The sequence below is a fragment of the Eucalyptus grandis genome, chromosome 3, assembly GCF_016545825.1.
Source record: "Eucalyptus grandis isolate ANBG69807.140 chromosome 3, ASM1654582v1, whole genome shotgun sequence".
Lineage (NCBI taxonomy): Eukaryota > Viridiplantae > Streptophyta > Magnoliopsida > Myrtales > Myrtaceae > Eucalyptus > Eucalyptus grandis.
Genome location: NC_052614.1, coordinates 69,945,848 through 69,965,758, shown reverse-complemented (window position 1 = coordinate 69,965,758; position 19,911 = coordinate 69,945,848). Strand labels below are relative to the sequence as shown.

Genomic DNA, 19,911 nt, shown 5'->3' with positions numbered 1-19,911 from the left:
TTTCCTTTCATATAAATACAAGTATCTCCTTCGACCAAAAAAAAAAAAAAAACAATCCCGGTCAATTTGAGTTTATGTGGCCGTTGGACCATGCCAAGTATGAAGTGGAAAAAGGCTTATAACGTGGAAATTTCCAGTGGGGCATCTGCATAGAGACCAATTTTATTTCCACAAAATATTCTGGTAGAGATCGACAACCACGTTAGCTCAAATTGATTGATACTAGTGCTGAAGCGCCTTGATTGAACATTTTATTTAGGTCAGAGGACTTAATTGTAGAAATTGATAGCGTAATGATTGGAAAATTGCGTAAGTCAGCGATTAAAACTAAAAAAAGTAGAATTTTACTGTATGGCTAAATATGTAAAATCAAGAATTAATTACCAATCAACTTTTAAGTTTTAAGCAACTCTCTGAAATTCAAAAAGCGGGGTTCCTAGTTAAATTATTCACAACTTTGAAACCTTTCACTACGGAAATTTTAAATTACATAACATAATTTCCATAAATTCAATTATATCCTCTGTGGTTCGTTTAGGTCACTCCCCCTTCCTTTCAAATCTTTACTTCCTATATAGTCTATTTAATTGAACATTGCAATAATTAAACAAAAGAAGGAATGTAAGTAACATAGAACTAGTCTTGCAAAAATCCAAAAAATTCATTATATTGAAAATGAAAATGTTCATTTCCCACCCATCGGTAGGCAACTGTGTTGGTTGAGAGTCCTCCTTCATTGCTGAGATCGAGAGTTCGAAACCTGTAGTTGTTAGTATTATAAGTGGGGGGCCATGGTGGTAAGGTCCTGTACTAGTTGCCGTTAAAGTCCAAAGGTGCCACTGGGTGCTGGAGGACCTTGTGACCTTGAATAGCATAAGCGAAAGGGGGCTTAGGCGGATCCTCGGTCACCACTTGCCTAAATGACGTCATCCTAATATAATTTTTTGTCCTTTCTTTTTTATTTTTTAGATGCCGTGACATTCCTACATGCCGAAGTAAATCAACGTATGTGGTTAAACAGAGAACAATCACCTAATCCAAGATCCAAAATCACCTAGCATGCTTCTAGCATGTCCTACTTGTTACAAGCTTAACTAAAACAATAAGCAATTGCTTATGTTTTTCTCACTATTCTACATGGCATAGCAAACTATGTGTTATAGGCATAAATAAAATGATAAAGGGTCAATCTTTCCTTGTAAGATCCGATCTTTTTGACACAAGCGAAAATGTCGACCAAAACTCGAAGCTTTGGCCTACTTTCCATTGTTCTTTGCCAAAAAAAAAAAAAAAAGATAAAAATTCCAAACATGATAACCCCTAATTTAAAATGCATGGAAATCGAAGTGAAGATAATTTAACACAAGAAATGTGCAATATAACGGCAAATTGGATGCAATCTAACACGAGAGGGGCGTGCAATGGAGAGCACCTAAGGTTGGCCGTGAGTGACGTGAAAATGGAACATGTGAGATAACCTTAAACTCATGAGATCTACCCAAAAGAGGGGCACAGCCGAGAGCATCAAAGGACCGGCCATGAGAAACAAGGCCATGGTTCAATACCAACGTCCAAAAAGGATGATCCAATCAACAAATATGCAGACTTTCTTCAATCTCACGCAAAAAGGGACAAGTTGAAGCCAAAAAGATGCAATCTTTATTAGGCTAAATTCATGCATAGGGAGATCAAAACGTAGTACTCTCTATAACCTGTTAAAGTGAGGAAACTAGAGACAAAACATGGAATCGTTCATCCGTATGTATAAATTATGATCTAGGCACATCTAATTATGGATTTGCAAATCGTCTCGTGAATCAAAGCAATTAGAGGTCGCCCAAGGCTAGATCGAATTGGATTTCTTAGTGCAAGGATCAAAGAAGCCTAACTTCGATGGACACCATGCCAAGAACACTTGGGCGTCAAATAAACGATGGGGTATATATATATATATATGATACCAATGAGGGGAGGGGCTATATATATATAGACTCCCCTAAGAAAAAAAGGAATGTTAGATTAACTGGCTCATGATATATGTGTGTTCTTCTCAATATCCATAAGTGGTCGTGAATTAAATTCCCATCGTGTGTGAGAGATAGGAGTGCGTGAGTTAAGATTAAGACCAGCTCCTATTATCTTGGAATTTGGACAAGCTCCCATATTATGGAGTTCCCATGTTCTTGGAGTAATGTCTAATCTCACTGTCCTAGAGCTTCAAGAAAGTCCGAAACGTCAATTTAAGCGCACCTTGCATGCTAGATCGCCCATTAGATCAATAATTGCGCCACTGTCCCATCCAACACCGCCTTTGCTTGATGCAAATGTACTAATCCTAAACCAAAATGCCTCGACAACCTACATGCAAAATGATGCAGTAAAGATTACAAATGCAATATCGATATTTTTTGGGGATCGAATTTGATCCTTAATTATCTTATAAAATGAATGATAAGTTTACAAGCCGAAATTTGATGTCAATAGCTATCCATTTTTGAAGGAGAGCTCAAAATGGTATCTTTCAAAGATAATTGACACAAATTCGTTCCATAGACCCTACAAAAGATGTGAATACAAATGGAGTGATAATGATGATATATTTACTATTTTTATTTTATTAAGACGTAAATGCAAGCTAGCCTCTTGAAGCACCTACAACTCCTCACGGCAGGATTCCAGTGATGGATAAGAGACGAGTTTCTCATCGCTTTTAAAAAGGTAAAAGAGGATTCCCTAGAAATTCTCATCGTGGGACTCGGATGTAGCCCGGGATGTCAGGACTTGGAAGCTACTTGGAAATTTTCATCTCAAAGACTTTGGATGTTGCCTAGAGTTTTTTGTAAGAGTTTTTCTAATTGTGGACTACATTAATTGATATTGTAATTTACCGTTTAACGGTTACCGTTTTACGGGGTTTGGTCTAAGATGAGATAGAAGATTTCTTAATTAGTCTAATATGGGCTGGTTAGTGTGGGCCGAGTTGAGCCTAGCCCGTAATGAGGGGGACTGGCTGGAAACTCTATAAATAGTGCTCAAGTCTCTTCTCTAACCCTAATTCTCACATGTATCCTCACTTAAGGGGCGTTTACTTAACGCTAAACGTGAGAGGGCCGTCTCATTGAGCCAGTGATATGGAGGATAATAGAGGAGAATGACTTGATGCGTGGATCCCCTTGATATATGGGTAATCCTTTTTTCTGCTTCCGCTTTATGTTTGATGGATCCCAAAACAGGTGCGTTAATCTTTCTACTCAATTATGCATATTCTTGTTCTGGTTATGGAGATCTTGGGGTTGCACAATTTGCGTCTTACATGTGGTATTAGAGCAACCGTAACCCTAGAACTTGAACGCATAAAGCTTTTGCCCTAATTTGTGATTTTCGAGATTTTTTGTTCAATAAAAATAAAATTAAATCACAAATTCGAACTGGGCTCGACGAGACGAGCAAGACGGTCGGCGGCATGTTGCCGGAGGAGGCTACACGCGCCCCCACACGCAGCCACGCATGGCCTGGGCTTCGAACGCGCGCCGCGCACTCAGGCGGCGCGTGTGGGCGCGTGGAGACTCCGATCGGCGTGTGGCTAGCGGCGTTGGATTCATATGATTTCCCTCTACGTCGTGATGCATTTATTTTATATTTTTAATTATTTTATGGATGTGAAAATACATACAAAGCCCTAAATACATGCATTTTTAGTGTATTTTTGCGTATTTTCTTGTATTTTCTGTGATTTTGGAAATACAAGTGTTGGGTTACTGGTATGTTATCACATAAACATTATAATGGTGTGATTCATTAATAAAAATTATACTTTATTGTGAAATAAAGCTGGCTTAATGAGATACAACTATTATGGGATAATATTTGAATTATGTATTGAGGTCATGAGAAACAATAAAAGTTATGGAACTTTTGTTGCTCAAGCATAGTTATTTATACGCATCTTGATGTATTTTTGTTTCTTCTGATAACCTTTGAATAATGGACGTCTTAAGAACTCGTGCCCAAATTGATTATATTAATTATCACGTCTTTGAATGTGGGTAATGTATGTCAGTTAAGTTATTGCATATTTTACCTAAATTCATCTGGTTACTTGTTAATGTCTATCAAGTTGAGCATTGGTTTATGGTTAAGAAGCATGACAACATTTACGCAAAACAATAATATCTACTATTATAAGATTAGATATTTGGTTATGTGTTTTGACTCAAAATATAGGTCACTAGTTGATGTAATGATAATTTGTTACTTAAAAAATTGGCTAATTAATCAGCTATTGGCCTTGGAGTCATGTTTTGCCTTATAAAACTCATGATCAATAGTTGATCAGTTATTAAGCTTGTCAATCTGGATACTCTATGTTGTTATTGATGCTAACTTATGAGGGATCATTTGGATCGGCATTCTTTTTATGTTGTTTTGGTTATCAATAATCGGGGTGCACAAGAGATGTTTTCTTCTATATTATAATAAGTTTCTTATGTTGCTATGATCGGTGATCTCATTGAAGTTTGACTTTTAGGTTCTTTATATATAGATATATGATTATTTTTATAAAGCAATATAATTAGCATGATATGTGATTTTGGTGATATGATGCCCCTATCACTGAAGTTAAAATCACATGTATATGGTGTATGTTGACACCTAAATTTTTGCATAAAAAATGGGTTAATTTTTACCCCAAGAAATAAATTAAAATTGCATAACATATAGTTTAGAAGCATTTTACATTATTCTATTTATTTGTTTATCACTTTTGCATTTGATCAGCGGCGGATGAGCTTCACCTTTACGAGTTGACAATTCGGTATTTTCAAAAAGGATTCATATTATTCTTCCAATATTCGGTAATTATTTCATATATTCACATTAGACGATATATTACAGAAGATTGGAAGTTTAAGCATGAAATATCAAGAAGAATATCACACGTGGGGATATTTTGAGCAATATATTATATGTCTCAAGACAAGAAATATTTCATAATCAAAGGAGATTTCGTGCGTGAGCTGAGAAAGGAAGTGAAATAATCCACGAAAATCAAAGTTATTCACCTATATAAGAGCCACGTAAGGAGAAGATAGGGAGGGAGCCCTCTCGGCCAACAATCCTTGGCCGACACGCTCATCTTGCTATCCTGGACTGTCATCACTCGCTGCCCTATTGAACCGCAGCGCTCCTACCGCTGTCCGCTGCCTCCGTGCATCGTTGCTGAATTTTCAACGACGACCGCTCGAGAGTCGTTCATCAACGACTTTCACTTTCGGTTTTTTTTTCCAACGCCCACGGCATCACTTTAAGAGCACCCTTCATCCGCGATCTCCATCGACATCTGGCTCATGCGCGACGCCGAGCGTCGTTAACGGACCGAGTCAAATCGTCCAGTGGACTCCAAGAGATGATTTTGGGGATTATTAATGGCCTGGTCAAAATTTTGAAAGTCAGCAATATTGGGAGCTATACACAAAAAAAAAAGGGAGTCGACGTAGGGACAACAAGGGAGCATTCTGGAAGACCTTCACTTCCCATCTACTTCTTCACGGGTGCAATAGATCTTGCCACGTCTATTGTCATGCATGCGCTCCTTGGTTTTTGATTTCCGGTGAATGCAGTAAATTCTCGAACCAATCGAAGCTCATCAATTTTTCGAAGATTTCCTGACGTTTGTCTCCAGTTTTGTCGCCGCCGCTGACCACCGCTTGGAATCCCCTTCGTTGTCGCGACTTCCGTTCGCTGCCGTTACTCCTTTGACGACCGATAGTCTCGTGACAAGCTGCAATTTCCTAAGGACGAGCTGTTCTAATATGCACCTGTGACACAGCAAGCCGACCCCGACGTCCTTGTTGTCTCCAAGTTTCAGCAAGCCAGCCGATCTGCTCTTCGATCCGACAACCAGACGAGATCCATGCCGCTGCCTTGACGCCGACAAATCTGTTGCACCTCGACGAAATTTCTGTTTTTGTAGGTCTATTGAAGAATCATTGGTATTGTTGTTCCCAAACAATCACAAGCAGCCACGTCGTTGTGAGTTGAGACGCTGGTTGAGAACTGCGAACTATTGCAAAGTAACCCATCGTGGTTCACCACGAACCACTGCTGCTTGCCACCGTCGCTGCTCATTGTCGAGGAGCTGACTACGATCCTAGTCCGATTGCACTTGGTCCAAATTTGGGAAGAATATCATCAACTTAGGTAAGATGCATATCTAGTATATTTGGATATTTTATTGCCTAATATATGTCCATTTATATCTAGTTTCATATCCATGAGTGATAGACATAACTTTCAATTAGGATTTATTTCCTAGTTCGCAACCGCATATCGATTTTTTATTCCATCTATAAGACTTTAGATGGAATAATTAATTACGCGGGAGTAAAATTGATATCTTGATCTTCAAGGTTTAAGATCAATTTATCGATTTTATTAGCGAAATAATCAAGTTTGATTTAGATATTGTTTCCTGATTCGGACGATGTGTGATATCTTTGATAATTCTGAATGATTTTGTGCTTATCTTTTAATTGTTTTATCTATCCCGAAAATACAAAAAAGATTGTATTGGCATATCATGTAGATTATATTTGATTTCTTATATAGAATTGCATGATAGAATAGTTAGATACCTTTTTAATTATATTAGAATGCATGTTTAGATGATATCTAGGTTAGATAATATCTTGGAATTAAATTGCATGTCGAGATAAATTTCTAAGTTAAGATAGGATTCAGATTAGTCTATTTCCTAACTTAAAATAGATAATATCTCACTTTAGTTAGATTTTTATTGTTAGTTATTTTTAATGACGAATTTTTATAATAAAAAAATACAAAAAATCATGCGAATGTCATATAGCATTAGATTCATGAAATGCATGTTACTTAGTGATTGTGGTTAGGTCCATTTAGCTAGAAATTTAATGTCATTAGGTTAAATTGCATATTGCATGATTTTCATTAATCAAGTGAAAACAAAAAAGAAAAAGAAATTGCGTGTCAATTAGAAATCATATCAAGGTTGTTTATGTGGGTTCTAATTTAACATTGCAGATGCTTTCGTTGCTTTGAGATAAGTTTTTGCAATTTATTTATTGTTTATCTGGGCGTTAAATTGGTGGATTGCGCACCCGCATGATCACCTCATATATTAGGGAAATAAATTTAAAATCAATCCAAACTGCCTGCAAAACATTTTTTTTCAAAATTAAAGAAAAGGTACCGAAAGGGCGTTAGAGAAATCTAGTGTAACCAAGTCCCCGAACTCACAAATCTCTGGTTCGTAGGAGTAAAGTAAACCTCCCGCTACTTTACTTGGGTTTCTAATTGACCCACCAAAAATAGATTAGTGGCGACTCCTAATTGAAATATCATTTGCATGTTAAGAACTTGAACCTAAGTCGCGAATTGGTATGGGCTTGGGAGAGCCCGAGTTAAGTCTAGGTTTAACAATCTATTAGCCAAACCCTAGGTGGTTCACACCCGAAAAATTGGTCGCGACAGTGTATGTGAGAAGTAAAGTTTATATCCCTGGTATGAGAGAATTTCAAGGATTGAATTGAGTAGTGACTGCCAAAGTGGCACGCTTGATTGGATTTGAGAAATTTCGGTCTCGTATGATTATTGGGATGTCTCCTGGTCTAATGCGTAGTCATACTCCCAAAGGAGGTGATTGTGTCTTAGTTCATGGAGGGATACATGATGGTGTGGTGGAGGAGTAACTGATTCTAGTGATTCATATACCCAAAGGTGATGAATTCACGAAGAATTGGAATATATTCTCATAACCGCTATCATGTGGAGAGTGTACAACTATATGTCATGTATTCTGCCCAAATGTGATTATATGATTATGCGTGTAACTCTCTAGATGTGTACTTGTACGTCAAGTTACACGGTGCTCACATGATGCTAATTATATACATTGCTTGTTTTTCAGTCACATTTTTTGTAATTTATAACTCCACTATTATTAAGAAAAGAGTCATTGAATTTGCTTACTGTCCATGAAGCGTTCCATTTTGAAACACTTGAAAAGATATTTGCCCGCAAACTGCACTGCTATAAGATGATGGAAGCCTTAATAGCTTGTAATTATGTATTGTCTAATATCAAAATTAGGACACATATGCAAAGATTGTGTTTAAGTCCTAATGACATATACATCTTGTATATTGTTAAAAGGTTATTTTTAAAAGTTTTCTATTTAAGAAAAATGGCCATGATAAAGAATAAACTGGTTAAAAATTAGTCTTGAAGGTTGTCAAGCCTAATAATAGCGGTAAGTATTTTGGCAAGTATGACCATACTGAATTGCTTAAAGGGTCATTTGTCAAATACTTAGTAAATTCTGAGATGGTAATTTAATTACTATGCCTGCAAATCCTGACAAGAAGATTTGGCTAAAAGGCATGAAGCACCATAATGAACATGGTGATGAGTATGATCAATAAGACCAATTTATCCGGTTTTCTATAGGTTGATATTATGAAAGCAACTTTTTCACATACAAAAGGTGTCTCTTATCAAAGTTGTTTCATAAACTTCTTTTGAGTTATAGACTGGACATAAATTACTTAAATCATATTAAATTTAGAGGTGTCATGCAGAAGTGAGATTATCTAATTCAATATTAAGTGCGTTGGAATTCAGATCCACTCGGAATTATTTTGTATCTTATCTAGATTGTTAAAGGGGGATTGATTTTATGATCCTAAAGAAGGTGCAAGAATTATGAAATCACATACTCTAAAGTTTCTAAAGATTAACGTAATTGTAGAGGATAGCTGCTTTCAAACTATTAAAGATAATAGTATGATGGAGATTACTGTGTATTTTGTCTTTACCTATACAGATAATTATGGAATCTCTTGTACCATAGACTAAACTTGTTGAGGTTCAAGATACTATTCTTGATATAGTTTATAATGAAATTTCTTAAACCTCTCAAGTGCAGAATAAAGTGGTTGCAGCTTTATTAAGGAGATTTGTTAGGGAAAGACGATCGGTTATACCATCAGACTATATAATCTATTTGTGAGAGCATGATTACAATATCCACTATATGGTTGATGTAATGGCATATTTATAAACGTCGTTTCTTATTCTTAATCAAGTATGTGATTAGATGCCATAAAATGAGATATACAATCTATAAAACATCATAGTGTTTGGAAACTAACTTACTTGCCTAAAGATCATAAGTTCATTAGTTGCAAATCGGCGTACAAAACTAAAAGAATTTCAAAGAAAGATTGTGGAATTTAAAGCCAAATTGGTAGCTAAAGTTTTCACTCTAAAAGAGAGGTAGATAATTAATAGTGAAGAAATATATATTTCTTTCTAGTATTTTTAAAGATTCTTTCAGAGTGAACGTGGCAATAATAATTTATTTTGATATGGAGTTACGCCAAATAGATACAAAATCTATATTATGCAATTTGAGGATTTTGCAACAAATGTTTCAAGTAAACTTATGTGTAGACTGAAAAATCTTATTCATAATTTTAAGCAAGTTTCTAGACAATATTATTAAAGTTTCATAATGTTATTATTTTGTTCAATTGGGAACAAAGTAATTCAATATACTGCAAGGTCAGTGGGAGAAAAAAAAATTTTTTCATACTCTATGTACATAATATTTTTGCTTATAAGTTGTGACCTTGAGACATCTTATATCATTTATACTAAGATCTGTAAGGATTGTTTTTGTCATATTATATTAGATTTTATCGGAGGACATTTGCTAATTGTATATTGAAAATATTCAATATACATTATTGTAAGCCATGAATTGCTCCTGTTGTTAAGGGTGATGGACTGAATCTATCATATTGTCCTTATTTAGATATTGAGAAAATCTAATTAAATGGTGTACCTTATGTTAGTGCACTTAAAAGTATAATATATGCTCGAATTTGCACTAAACTAAATATTGTCTTTGTGATGAGACTTCTAGGCAGATATCAGTCAAATCCATGACGTGATCATTGGGTTGCTGTCAAAAAGGTTTTGAGGTACTTAAAAGGACAAGAAATTATATGCTAATTTACAGACATGTTTAATTCTTGCAGTTAGTAGGGTATTTAGATGTAAATTTTGATGTCTGTTATGATAACAAGAGATCAATAACATAATACATATTTATGTTAGTAGGAAGTGCAGTAAATTAAATTCTATGTCATCTTTTACTATGTAAGCAGTGCTAGTAACATTCTTTTAGGTTGTTACTTGGGCTATTAGGCTCTGGAACTTCATTAAGGAGTTGACCATTTTTAATTTTATGAATTGACCCATACGATTGTATTGAGATAACAAATTTGTAGTATTATTTATTAACTACAGACGTCTCAGGGGGTCTAAATATTTGGTAGTCAAAATTTTTGACCAAAAGGAAATGATACGGTAAGGTGACATAATAATATAATATATTTTCACAGATGATATGGTTGCAGATCCACTAATTAAAGGCCTACGCCCATGTATATTTAAACGACATGTCATTAGTATAGGCCCAGAAGCATCATGAGATGATGTTGTTTAATGGGAGCTATTTTGCCTTGACTCTGATAAAGATTTCATCTGTGTTAATTACACTTTGTAACGGTTTGATATGTATCAACTTTTGCATTCAATAAAATATTTTTGAATGTGTTGTTATTATGTTGAATACATATTGATAAAGTCTCAAGGGATTGTATAAACCTTGAGTGAAGGTTAGGGGCATCCGGGCATTCGATTATTAGCCTTGTGCATATGTCTTGTGATACATAAAGAAAAGTTAACCGTAAGGACAAGACATATGTGGGTTCATTGGAACCATAAAGTATTCTCTAGTGGCACAAGTTTTTGTGACGCCTAAAGTTAAGAGAATGGTGACTGACAAATGGGATCTATCTATGAGAGATGTTATCAATTTGCCACACTACCATATTAAATCCATATCAATAAAGTTGAGAACATTCGTGACCATGGAAGGCTCTGTGTATATACATGCAGTTACCGCCATGATTTGGTGTTTAAGACTTTATGGGATATGATTGACTATTAAGAATTATCTCTGGACCAATGTATGCACATACGGTATGATTTCAATTAATATAGTTCAAGTGGGAGAATATAAGAATTTTTCTAATTGTGGACTACATTAATTGATATTGTAATTTACCATTTTATGGGGTTTGGTTTAAGGTGAAATAGAATGTTTCTTAATTAGTCTAATATGGGCTGGCTAGTGTGGGCCGAGTTGAGCTTGGCCCGTAATGAGGGGAACCGGCTGGAAACTCTATAAATAGTGTTCAAGTCTCTTCTCTAAACATAATTCTCACATGTATCCTCACCTAAGGGGCGTTTACTTAACGCTAAACATGAGGGGGGCGTCTCATTGAGCTAGTGATACGGAGGGCAATAGAGGAAAATGACTTGATGCGTGGATCCCCTTGATATGTGGGTAATCATTTTTCTTCTTCCACTTCATATTCAATAGATCCCAAAACAGGTGTGTTAATCTTTCTACTCAATTATGCATGTTCTTGTTTTGGCTATAGAGATCTTGGGTTGCGCAATTTGCGTCTTACATTTTCATCTCACGACTTTGAAGCCGCTTGGAGTTTTGCTTATCTCAACTTCTTTAAGCCGCTGGCCCAAACGCCCTTGTCCAAACACTGTAGTTCTTCAAAGAAGGTTTACATATTTTCATACGGAAAACATTACCTGGAAAAGAGTACTGGACCTTCAGCATCAGTCGCTTGCCGATGCTGATCTTGCTCTAATTCATCTTTCATCAATTAGAAACTTGTTTACGGATGTGTAAACTAGACGAAATGAGCCTTTACAAACCCAACCAGAAAGATCGCCTAATCGCCAAAGGATATCAAGCCAACGGAAGTTAAAAAACATCGACAATTTCCCTTTCTGAAGGATTAAAATGTTGCTATATTGATGCATTGATAGAGAAGACTGAACTAGGATGCGTAGTTTTCATGTTGCATTGCTATTTGCATTTTCTTTTTTCCTGATATGAGCATCTGAGAATTTCCTTCCCAGATTGTCTCTTTTAACATTCATCTTCACATTAGTTTTCAATCTACCATAGCAAACTGTAAATATAAGGAGGTCGATCCACCAATATCAACCAACAATGACACTAAAGAATCATGGCGTACGAGATGCAACGCCTGGACTTGTCGTGTGCCCGAACATTTTTTTTTTTCAATCATAATTTCGCACGCGTGTAGTATGCGTGCCTGATTGTCCTCAACTTTTCTTTCAGTTACACTTTTATCTTCTAGATTCAAAACTCATACTTTCGGTTTTAAAATGCTACTTTTTGCACCGTCTCTCTTTGATAATATTAAAGAATTAGTTTTAAAGTCTAGATTCTCTGAACTCAAGGTGTAAAGTCTTAAAGTGGGAGCAAAGTGTCGGGTAAGAAAGGAGCAAAGTATAGGGTAAGAAAATATTGAAGACAGGTAATTTCTCCCAATTTCAAATTCACCAAATTGATTGGGCCATTCGTAGCAAGGAAAATGACATAAATGGCCTCTGAACTTTGACTTAATGTGCAATGTGATCCTTGAATTTTTTAATTTTTTTAATGTAATCCTTGAACTTTAGCCTAATGTGTAATATTATCCATAAACTTTTGGGATAAGTACACTAATGGTGCCAAAAGTTGTGTACGGCGCTCACTTTGGTGCCAAAAGTTTCCGTCGGATCACTTAAGTGCCAAAAAATTTGAAAAACGCTCACTTTGGTGCCAACTCCGACAAAATTGGCCGGAAATCCGATGTGGCCTTTTTTTATTAATTTTTGACGCCAACGTGGCTCGTCGGAGAGCTGAGTCAGCATCCAAACACCAAAACGACGCCGTTTGGTGTCTCCCCCAATTCAAAACCCTAATCTCCAGCCGTCGCCGTCCTCGACGGTCCTTGCGCCGGCGGCCACGGCTTCGACCCCGACCTCGACCCCAACCGCGACGATGGCCACTCAACGGTAGCGGCTCCGACCTCGACCCCGACCCCGACCCGACGATGGCCACTCGGCGGCCGTAGCTCCGACCTCGACCTCGACCCCGACCGCGACGATGGCCACTCGATGGCCGCTGCTCAAACCCCGACCCCGACCCCGACGATGGCCACTCGACGGCCGTAGCTTCGACCCCGACCTCGACCCCGACCTCGATGATGGCCACTCGCGGCCGCAGCTTCAACCCCGACGACGGCCACGGCTTCGACCTCGCCGAAACCCTAATTTCTTCCCCATGTGAGCTAAACGGCGTCGTTTCCATGAAGCCATCCACGTAGGACGGCAAAACGACGTCGTTTTCTTAAGGAGGATCAAAACGACGTCATTTAAAGGCTTATCAATTTTTTTTTTTTGAAAAAAAATCATTTTGGCCGGAATCTTTCGCCGGAGGTCGGAATCTTTCGCCGGTGGCACCAAAGTGAGCGTTTTTCCTCCGATTTGGCACTTAAGTGATCCGACAGAAACTTTTGGCACCAAAGTGAGCGCCGTACACAACTTTTGGCACCATTAGTGTACTTATCCCTAAACTTTTAAATAGTTCAATATAATACATGGATCTTTAATACATGTTCAATTTATATTTAGTTCCTAAACTATATGAAAAATGCTTAAATTATTCCAACATTTAAATTAATGGAAGAACAATATTAGACATCTTCATATAATTAGGAACTAAATTAAATATGTACAAAAAATTTAGGGATCACATCAATAAACTAAAAATTCAGGAACCACATACATTAGAGTAAAATTCAAGAATCACATTGAATAAATAAAAAAATTTAGATATCAATTTATATATCGAACCACAATTTGGAGACCAGTGATATCATTATTCCCTCATAGTAAAGACAAATCAATCAAATGAGGGTATGTGACCAAAGTTTTAAAGAGAATTCGGTGGAGACGATGGGGAGGAGATTACAACTAAACTCGAAAGGAGTGCGGGAAATTTGCAAATAGTGAAACATTGAGGGTGAATTGCCACATCACCAAGAAATTAGGGGCGAATTCTCCCCAAAAGAGACGGCAGGAAACGTGTTCACTAAGCTAGGCGGTCCCCCTTTGGCTTTTTATTGCTTTAAAAACAAAGTAGCTTCACAAATCTTACTTCTGATTGGTTTGGCCACTGCAACGTTAGCAGACTATTCGTCGACCCCTGTAATCGTCTTCCTCAGACAGAGGAAGTGGAAGGGTCACGCTGCCGTCTTGACGTGAAAAGAAACACTCTCCTGCTTCTCTCAGGTACTGCTGCGACCGACGTCGTTCTCTTTCCTTCGTCTATCTTTTGTCCTCTGGCCAGTACTTTGGCCAATGCTACGTCCCGATATTGTGCAGATGATCGTATTTGTAAGCGCTTAAGCTGTTTTTGGCGGATCACTCGTTTATTCTCAGTGCGCTTTGATTCTACGCAGCAAAAAAAGAATGTGGGTCTGACGTCAATTTGATTATCGAGCTTTTTTTGAGGATTTCACGAGTAATTCTTCGATCATTGTTAGTAATGATTGTTTCCATTGAAGAACATGATTGGGGTGTCCCCTTTTTTTATGGTACTGATTATCTTTCGCATTTGATTTATTTTGATGTCATGAACATGACAAATGCAAACTGCTGGTTCCTTTTGTCTTGGGTTCTATGATGAGTTGATTCGTAATTCTCTTATCTGTTCATGTATAACAAAAGAACTACTTATAGTTAAAAAGAAAGCCGGTTAGTTTTGATAACTCTTTTCTTGATGCTAATTTGCATTTTGGCTAGCAAAAGGAGGCTGTTTTAGTGATCAGATGGATAGATTACCTTTATCACCTCATCATCTCCATCATACCCACTTTCTAGAACATCCTCTCTTTCAAGAACCACTCTCCCACCCTCACATTTATTATGCACCCAAGGGATTTGTGCTCATCATGCTAGAAGTTACAGTTATAAAAGCGCTGCAGTTGAAGGATTTCGTACATTAATATTGGACAGTAATTAATTTCGAGGAAACTTTCCTTTCCATGTAGACAATGGCTCCTTTTGAGTTTTCCACAAAACACTTTTGCATTAAAAAATTTCCTTGGAAAGAATGGATTCACTATACTGCTAGGATGAGTGCCTAATGATATTATTGATTTGCCGCTCTCTGTTATGGACTAATTGCAATAGCCATCAATCCAGCAGCTTTGAGCTTCGTTTAGATGGAATGATCTAAAAAACCGGTGCCATTGCGTTAGTTTTACTTGTATCGAAGATAAAAGATAGGCACAGGGTACATGTGTTATTTCATTTCTTCGAGTAGTTCTCCGGCCCATCCACGACTCCCTCCAAATGTTCAAATTTCTTTGTTACTGATCCACAGTGCTAAAAGATGAGTGCCAGCAAAGTATTGGAGAAAACACTGGATGAAATCCTTTCTGCAATTAAACCGTCACGGGAGGACCAGATAGCTCGAAACCAAATTATTGCCGAGCTGCAGACTGTTGTTCGATCTATGGATATTTTTCGAGGTATTTTTGCTTCAAGTTTGTGGGTACGTGTGTTTTGTGAAGTTGGTTATAGCTCGTGTCCTCTTGCAGGAAATTCTGCACTATGTGCATGCTTGTTCTGTGGATTAAACAATTCAAATGTATCTTAGAGCTTAAGTTCTCCCAAGGTTTTCCCTTTCTATTTAGCAGTGTTAAAATCTTTATTATTACAAGTGTGACCCATCTCTGGAGGCTTGCACTTACTTTGAAGCTGTACTATAGTTACGTATGTAGGGTGTATTCACATTCCCTTTAGCTTGGTTTTGAATTATTATTACAAGTGTGACCCATCTCTGGAGGCTTGCACTTACTTTGAAGTTGTACTATAGTTACGTATGTAGGGTGTATTCACATTCCCTTTAGCTTGGTTTTGAAATATAACGTTGTGATTGTGCACTGAAAAAAAAAAATATTACTTGATAGTGCAATAAGAACTGAGTATAATTTGTATGTATTACAAATACAGAATGTTGTGGCATTGAAGGTTAATGAGATTGTTACACAGGTGCGATCGTGGAGCCATTTGGATCGTTTGTCTCTGGTCTTTTCACAAGATGGGGGGACTTGGATATCTCCATTGAGTTACCCAACGGTTCGTACATCTCCTCTACCGCAACAGAACAGAAACAGCTCATGTTGTCATTTCTGCAGTCAAGACTAATAGGTAATATTATGCACATATGTACTTTCAGAAAGTTTGTAGTTGTCTCGTTTCTTGAGCTTGTGCTTTTAAGTTTTCCCATTTGTCAATTACTTGCAAAGGGACTGCAAGGACTTTGATTATACACAAAAATATTTACCAGAAAAATCAGACTTATTAGTTCAAATGGTGAACACTGGTGTGTAATATATGAGAAACTCGAATCTAAGAATTTGTGATTGGCCTTTGTATTTAGAGAGTCAAAGTGCTGAGAATTAATAATGACACTTGATATCTCATTGATTTCTTCTCCGTTCTATATGGTGAAATGTGAAAGTTGCCTTCGTATTTAGAGTGTCTGTGGTGAACGAGATGTTCCAATGCACCAACATCAACAGTTTTTGTACTTTAAATAATAACTTTTAGGGGCATTGCTAATATGCACCTTCTGTAAATTGGCTTTTTCAGCTTTTTGAGTCTTACACCAAGTTTTCTGGCTTTGTACTAGTTTCTCTGTGTCACTTCTGTGCATTGCTGTATGCTCACTCTTGTGCTTCTTGTGCTTCTCTCTAATGCATCTTACACTTCGAAACCTTGCCTGGCCATTCATGTAAACATTACGTGTGATTCATTTACCACCTATTTGTATTAGCTTCACACAAGAATCCAGCTGCTTCATATGCTAGGAGACATTTCAACAAGATAAAACATCTCCGACAGCCAAATATCTAGTAATCCAGTTAATACTTCATCCCCATGGCTAGTACGCTTATTGACTTCAACTTTCAAGTCACTCTTCTTCTGACTGTAAAGGAGATGTTGGATTTACATTAGCAATTTTAAGATGATGTCTTGTGATGCAATTTGTTTCCAGAAACAAAGGGCATGGTGAGTTTCTGCTTCTTGAATCGGTTTGAGATGTTGTGACTAGGAGAGATTTTGATACTCATTAAACATCATAAAACAATGTTTGGCAGGTCGATATCAAAGGCTCCAATTCATCTGCACTGCTAGAGTTCCAATAGTGAAGTTTGAGAGCAGAAGCATTTCCTGTGATGTTTCAATTGACAATCTATCGGGCCAGATGAAGTCCAAGCTCTTGTTATGGATCAAAGGCATAGACGAACACTTTGGCGATATGGTCTTATTGGTCTGTTCTAAATAATACTGGATCTACATTGCTTACCCAAAGCACTGTTAATCCTATCTTATTATGTGACACCATTCTTTTGATAGGTTAAAGAATGGGCCAAGGCTCAGGAAATCAACAATTCAACGTCTGGGAGCTTCAACTCATATAGTCTCACTTTACTGGTCATTTTTCATTTTCAGGTAAGCTTTGTAATAAAATAACTTATTTAATGGATTACTCGTTAATTCCTAATAGCTCTTGTGAGTGCACTATATGAAGCATGGACATTGTTGTCCCAGACTCTGTTGCACCATCTCAAGTCTTCGCTCTTATTTAGAAACTTCTTACCGAAAAAGAGATAGATTAGAGGATCGTACTATATTTTTCTTGTTGTTGATTAATGTAAATAATTCGTTTACGTTCTTTTCCCAGAGAAGTGGAACCAATATCTTTAGTTCAGTTACTTTTGATTTATCAGGATACTCCGTTCTTTTGGATTCATGAACTATTTTTACCACTGGTTCGTTCGAATTTGTTTTGATAACCTGAATCAATGGTTTCTTGCAGACTTGTGTGCCTGCAATTTTACCTCCTCTAAAGGATATATATCCGGGAGATATAGCTAGCGATCTCAAAGGTACTTTTTGTCATTAAAAGCATGTGTAACTTTCCCACTACAACACAATTTATCCTAGTTGGCTGCTGTTGTTGCATTATGGTTCTCAATATCCAAAGGTGTCTAATTTTTCTACTTTTTCTTCTCTCCCAGACAATTGTCCTTGGGGGTTTTGTTATATCATTATGGGAAAATGCCTCTCTCAATTTTCAAAAGAGGCATATTACTTATGAGCTCTCAAACTGTTTCTATAAGAACTCCAGGTCAGCATATGTAGCTATTTATTTTTTAAAAATAGAACAAAATGGAAGTTATTTGAACCCTGAGACCTTCCATCTTTATCTGGATTTGTGAACTCTTCATTTGTCACGTCTTTGCCCATAAATGAGTTAAAAGTTAACAAAATATGCTGACATGATGTTTAAGTGAAAATATATGTTAGAGTATCTAGTTAAAAGTTACATTTTGAAGTTTAGGGATCCAAAATGCCACTCCTCCATGGTTTGAAGGCAACTCGCAGTTTCCCCTTTTCATGAGTACTTTCATAACCCCAAACATCCTTTGTTTCAAATCATAACACTTCTCCTCTTGATTATACTACTCTCCTGTAGCCTCAAATAACAAAAACGTTTGCTTTGTCCATTACTGTTAACAAGATAAAACGTGTGTATACCCATTTCAAAGGTTGCTATTTGCATGTTGGAGGTTTCAAAGGTTTTGGTTAAGCCATTGTTTGCTATAGTTGGAGGACTCGTATGCCAACTATGAGATGATTCTGTGGCTAACTTGGTCGGCAGGTGTAAGAGCTGATGTAGTCCAGAGAATTACAGAAACTTGCACTGCTAACATAGCCAGGTGGAAATCCAACAGATACAGGCTGGTTAACCAAAGCTCCTTGTCTGAGCTTCTAGTTTCCTTCTTTTCTAAGGTAATATTTTTGAAGATTATTCCTTCCAAAGTTCGGCCTCTGCGCAAATTTCATCCCCTTCGATGAAAGGGGCTGCCGTGAAGCAGACACCGTAGTGGACAAAGTCTTTGGTGTAAATGAGAGGACCTCAGCTACAGGAAACCTGCATAGAAGAAAGAGATACGTAGAAATGAGGAGGAGTACGTACTTAGCAGAAGATATCAAATTGGTCACCGTTCACAGAGAGAGAAAGGATAATGCTTGCAACACAACAGTCGACAAAGCAGCATCTACAGTACACAGCTCCGACTCTTCACACAAAGCACACGCACACAAAGACGCAGGACGAGAGACAGATGTTGATGAACAGACAAAATCATGCAGAGAGGATGATATTCATGAGAGCCCATTCATGGAGAGATCAGGAGATTCACGAGAAAACGCTGGTGGCACACAGAGACGCAAAGAAGCACACCTGTTATGGGAAGCGAAAGGACGAGGGCACGAAAGTTTTTCACAAGCCTTTAGTGCCCTCGTCCTTTGGCCTTCACTCGCAGAAATTACAGAGCTGGAGTTACCAGAGCTCTTGATCTTTCGAGCAGCTGGTCACTAGCGTGATTTTCTCTCAGAGCATGGTGCGCATCGTTTGCGGGCTCTCTGAACTCATCTAAATAGTAAGTTCTAGCGACAACGTAGTTTTGAAGGGCCCGGTCCCATGAGACCAGCACGTGACCACGTTCGAGCCTTCTCTGTTCTATGGACTGCTGACGCTGCAGACGCTCCTTGTATCATGCAAATGATCTCATCATCCATCTGCGAGCATTTATGGTGAACATTAAAGCAGCTTGAAGAGACGCCGAATCAAAAAGACCCTGGTCTTTTGACCAGAAAGAAAAATAGACCCTGCTCTAGGCTACTATTAGATACTTGCTTAACTCGATTACTGGTCCCCACAGAAAAAGAAAAGGGGTAATAACACATATGAATAATGAACTTTACTATACCACCGGTCGTAATGACTCCGCTGGGTAGGCTTCAGTCCTTTAAGGGAATGTCAGGAGTTCGAAGCCCCTGCAA

At 37.5% G+C, this 19,911-nt stretch overlaps 1 protein-coding gene across 1 annotated transcript; it reads left to right on the top strand.

Annotated features, from left to right (window-relative positions):
* Positions 1 to 14,151: 14,151 nt before the first annotated feature.
* On the top strand, positions 14,152 to 19,447 carry LOC104423585 (protein HESO1). Its single transcript, XM_039309990.1, has 8 exons — positions 14,152 to 14,277; positions 15,374 to 15,521; positions 16,045 to 16,203; positions 17,157 to 17,329; positions 17,416 to 17,511; positions 17,879 to 17,948; positions 18,725 to 18,855; positions 18,887 to 19,447. Exons 2-8 carry the CDS (start codon positions 15,383 to 15,385, stop codon positions 19,445 to 19,447), a joined length of 1,329 nt encoding a protein of 442 aa, XP_039165924.1. The 5' UTR covers positions 14,152 to 14,277; positions 15,374 to 15,382.
* The last annotated feature ends 464 nt before the right edge of the window (positions 19,448 to 19,911 follow it).

Coding starts and splice junctions, on each gene's coding strand:
- LOC104423585 (XM_039309990.1), top strand. CDS start 15,383: ATGAGTGCCAGCAAAGTATTGGAGAAAACACTGGATGAAATCCTTTCT. Junction 16,204..17,156: donor TCTGCAGTCAAGACTAATAG/GTAATATTATGC, acceptor AATGTTTGGCAG/GTCGATATCAAAGGCTCCAA. Junction 18,856..18,886: donor TAGTTTCCTTCTTTTCTAAG/GTAATATTTTTG, acceptor TTCCTTCCAAAG/TTCGGCCTCTGCGCAAATTT.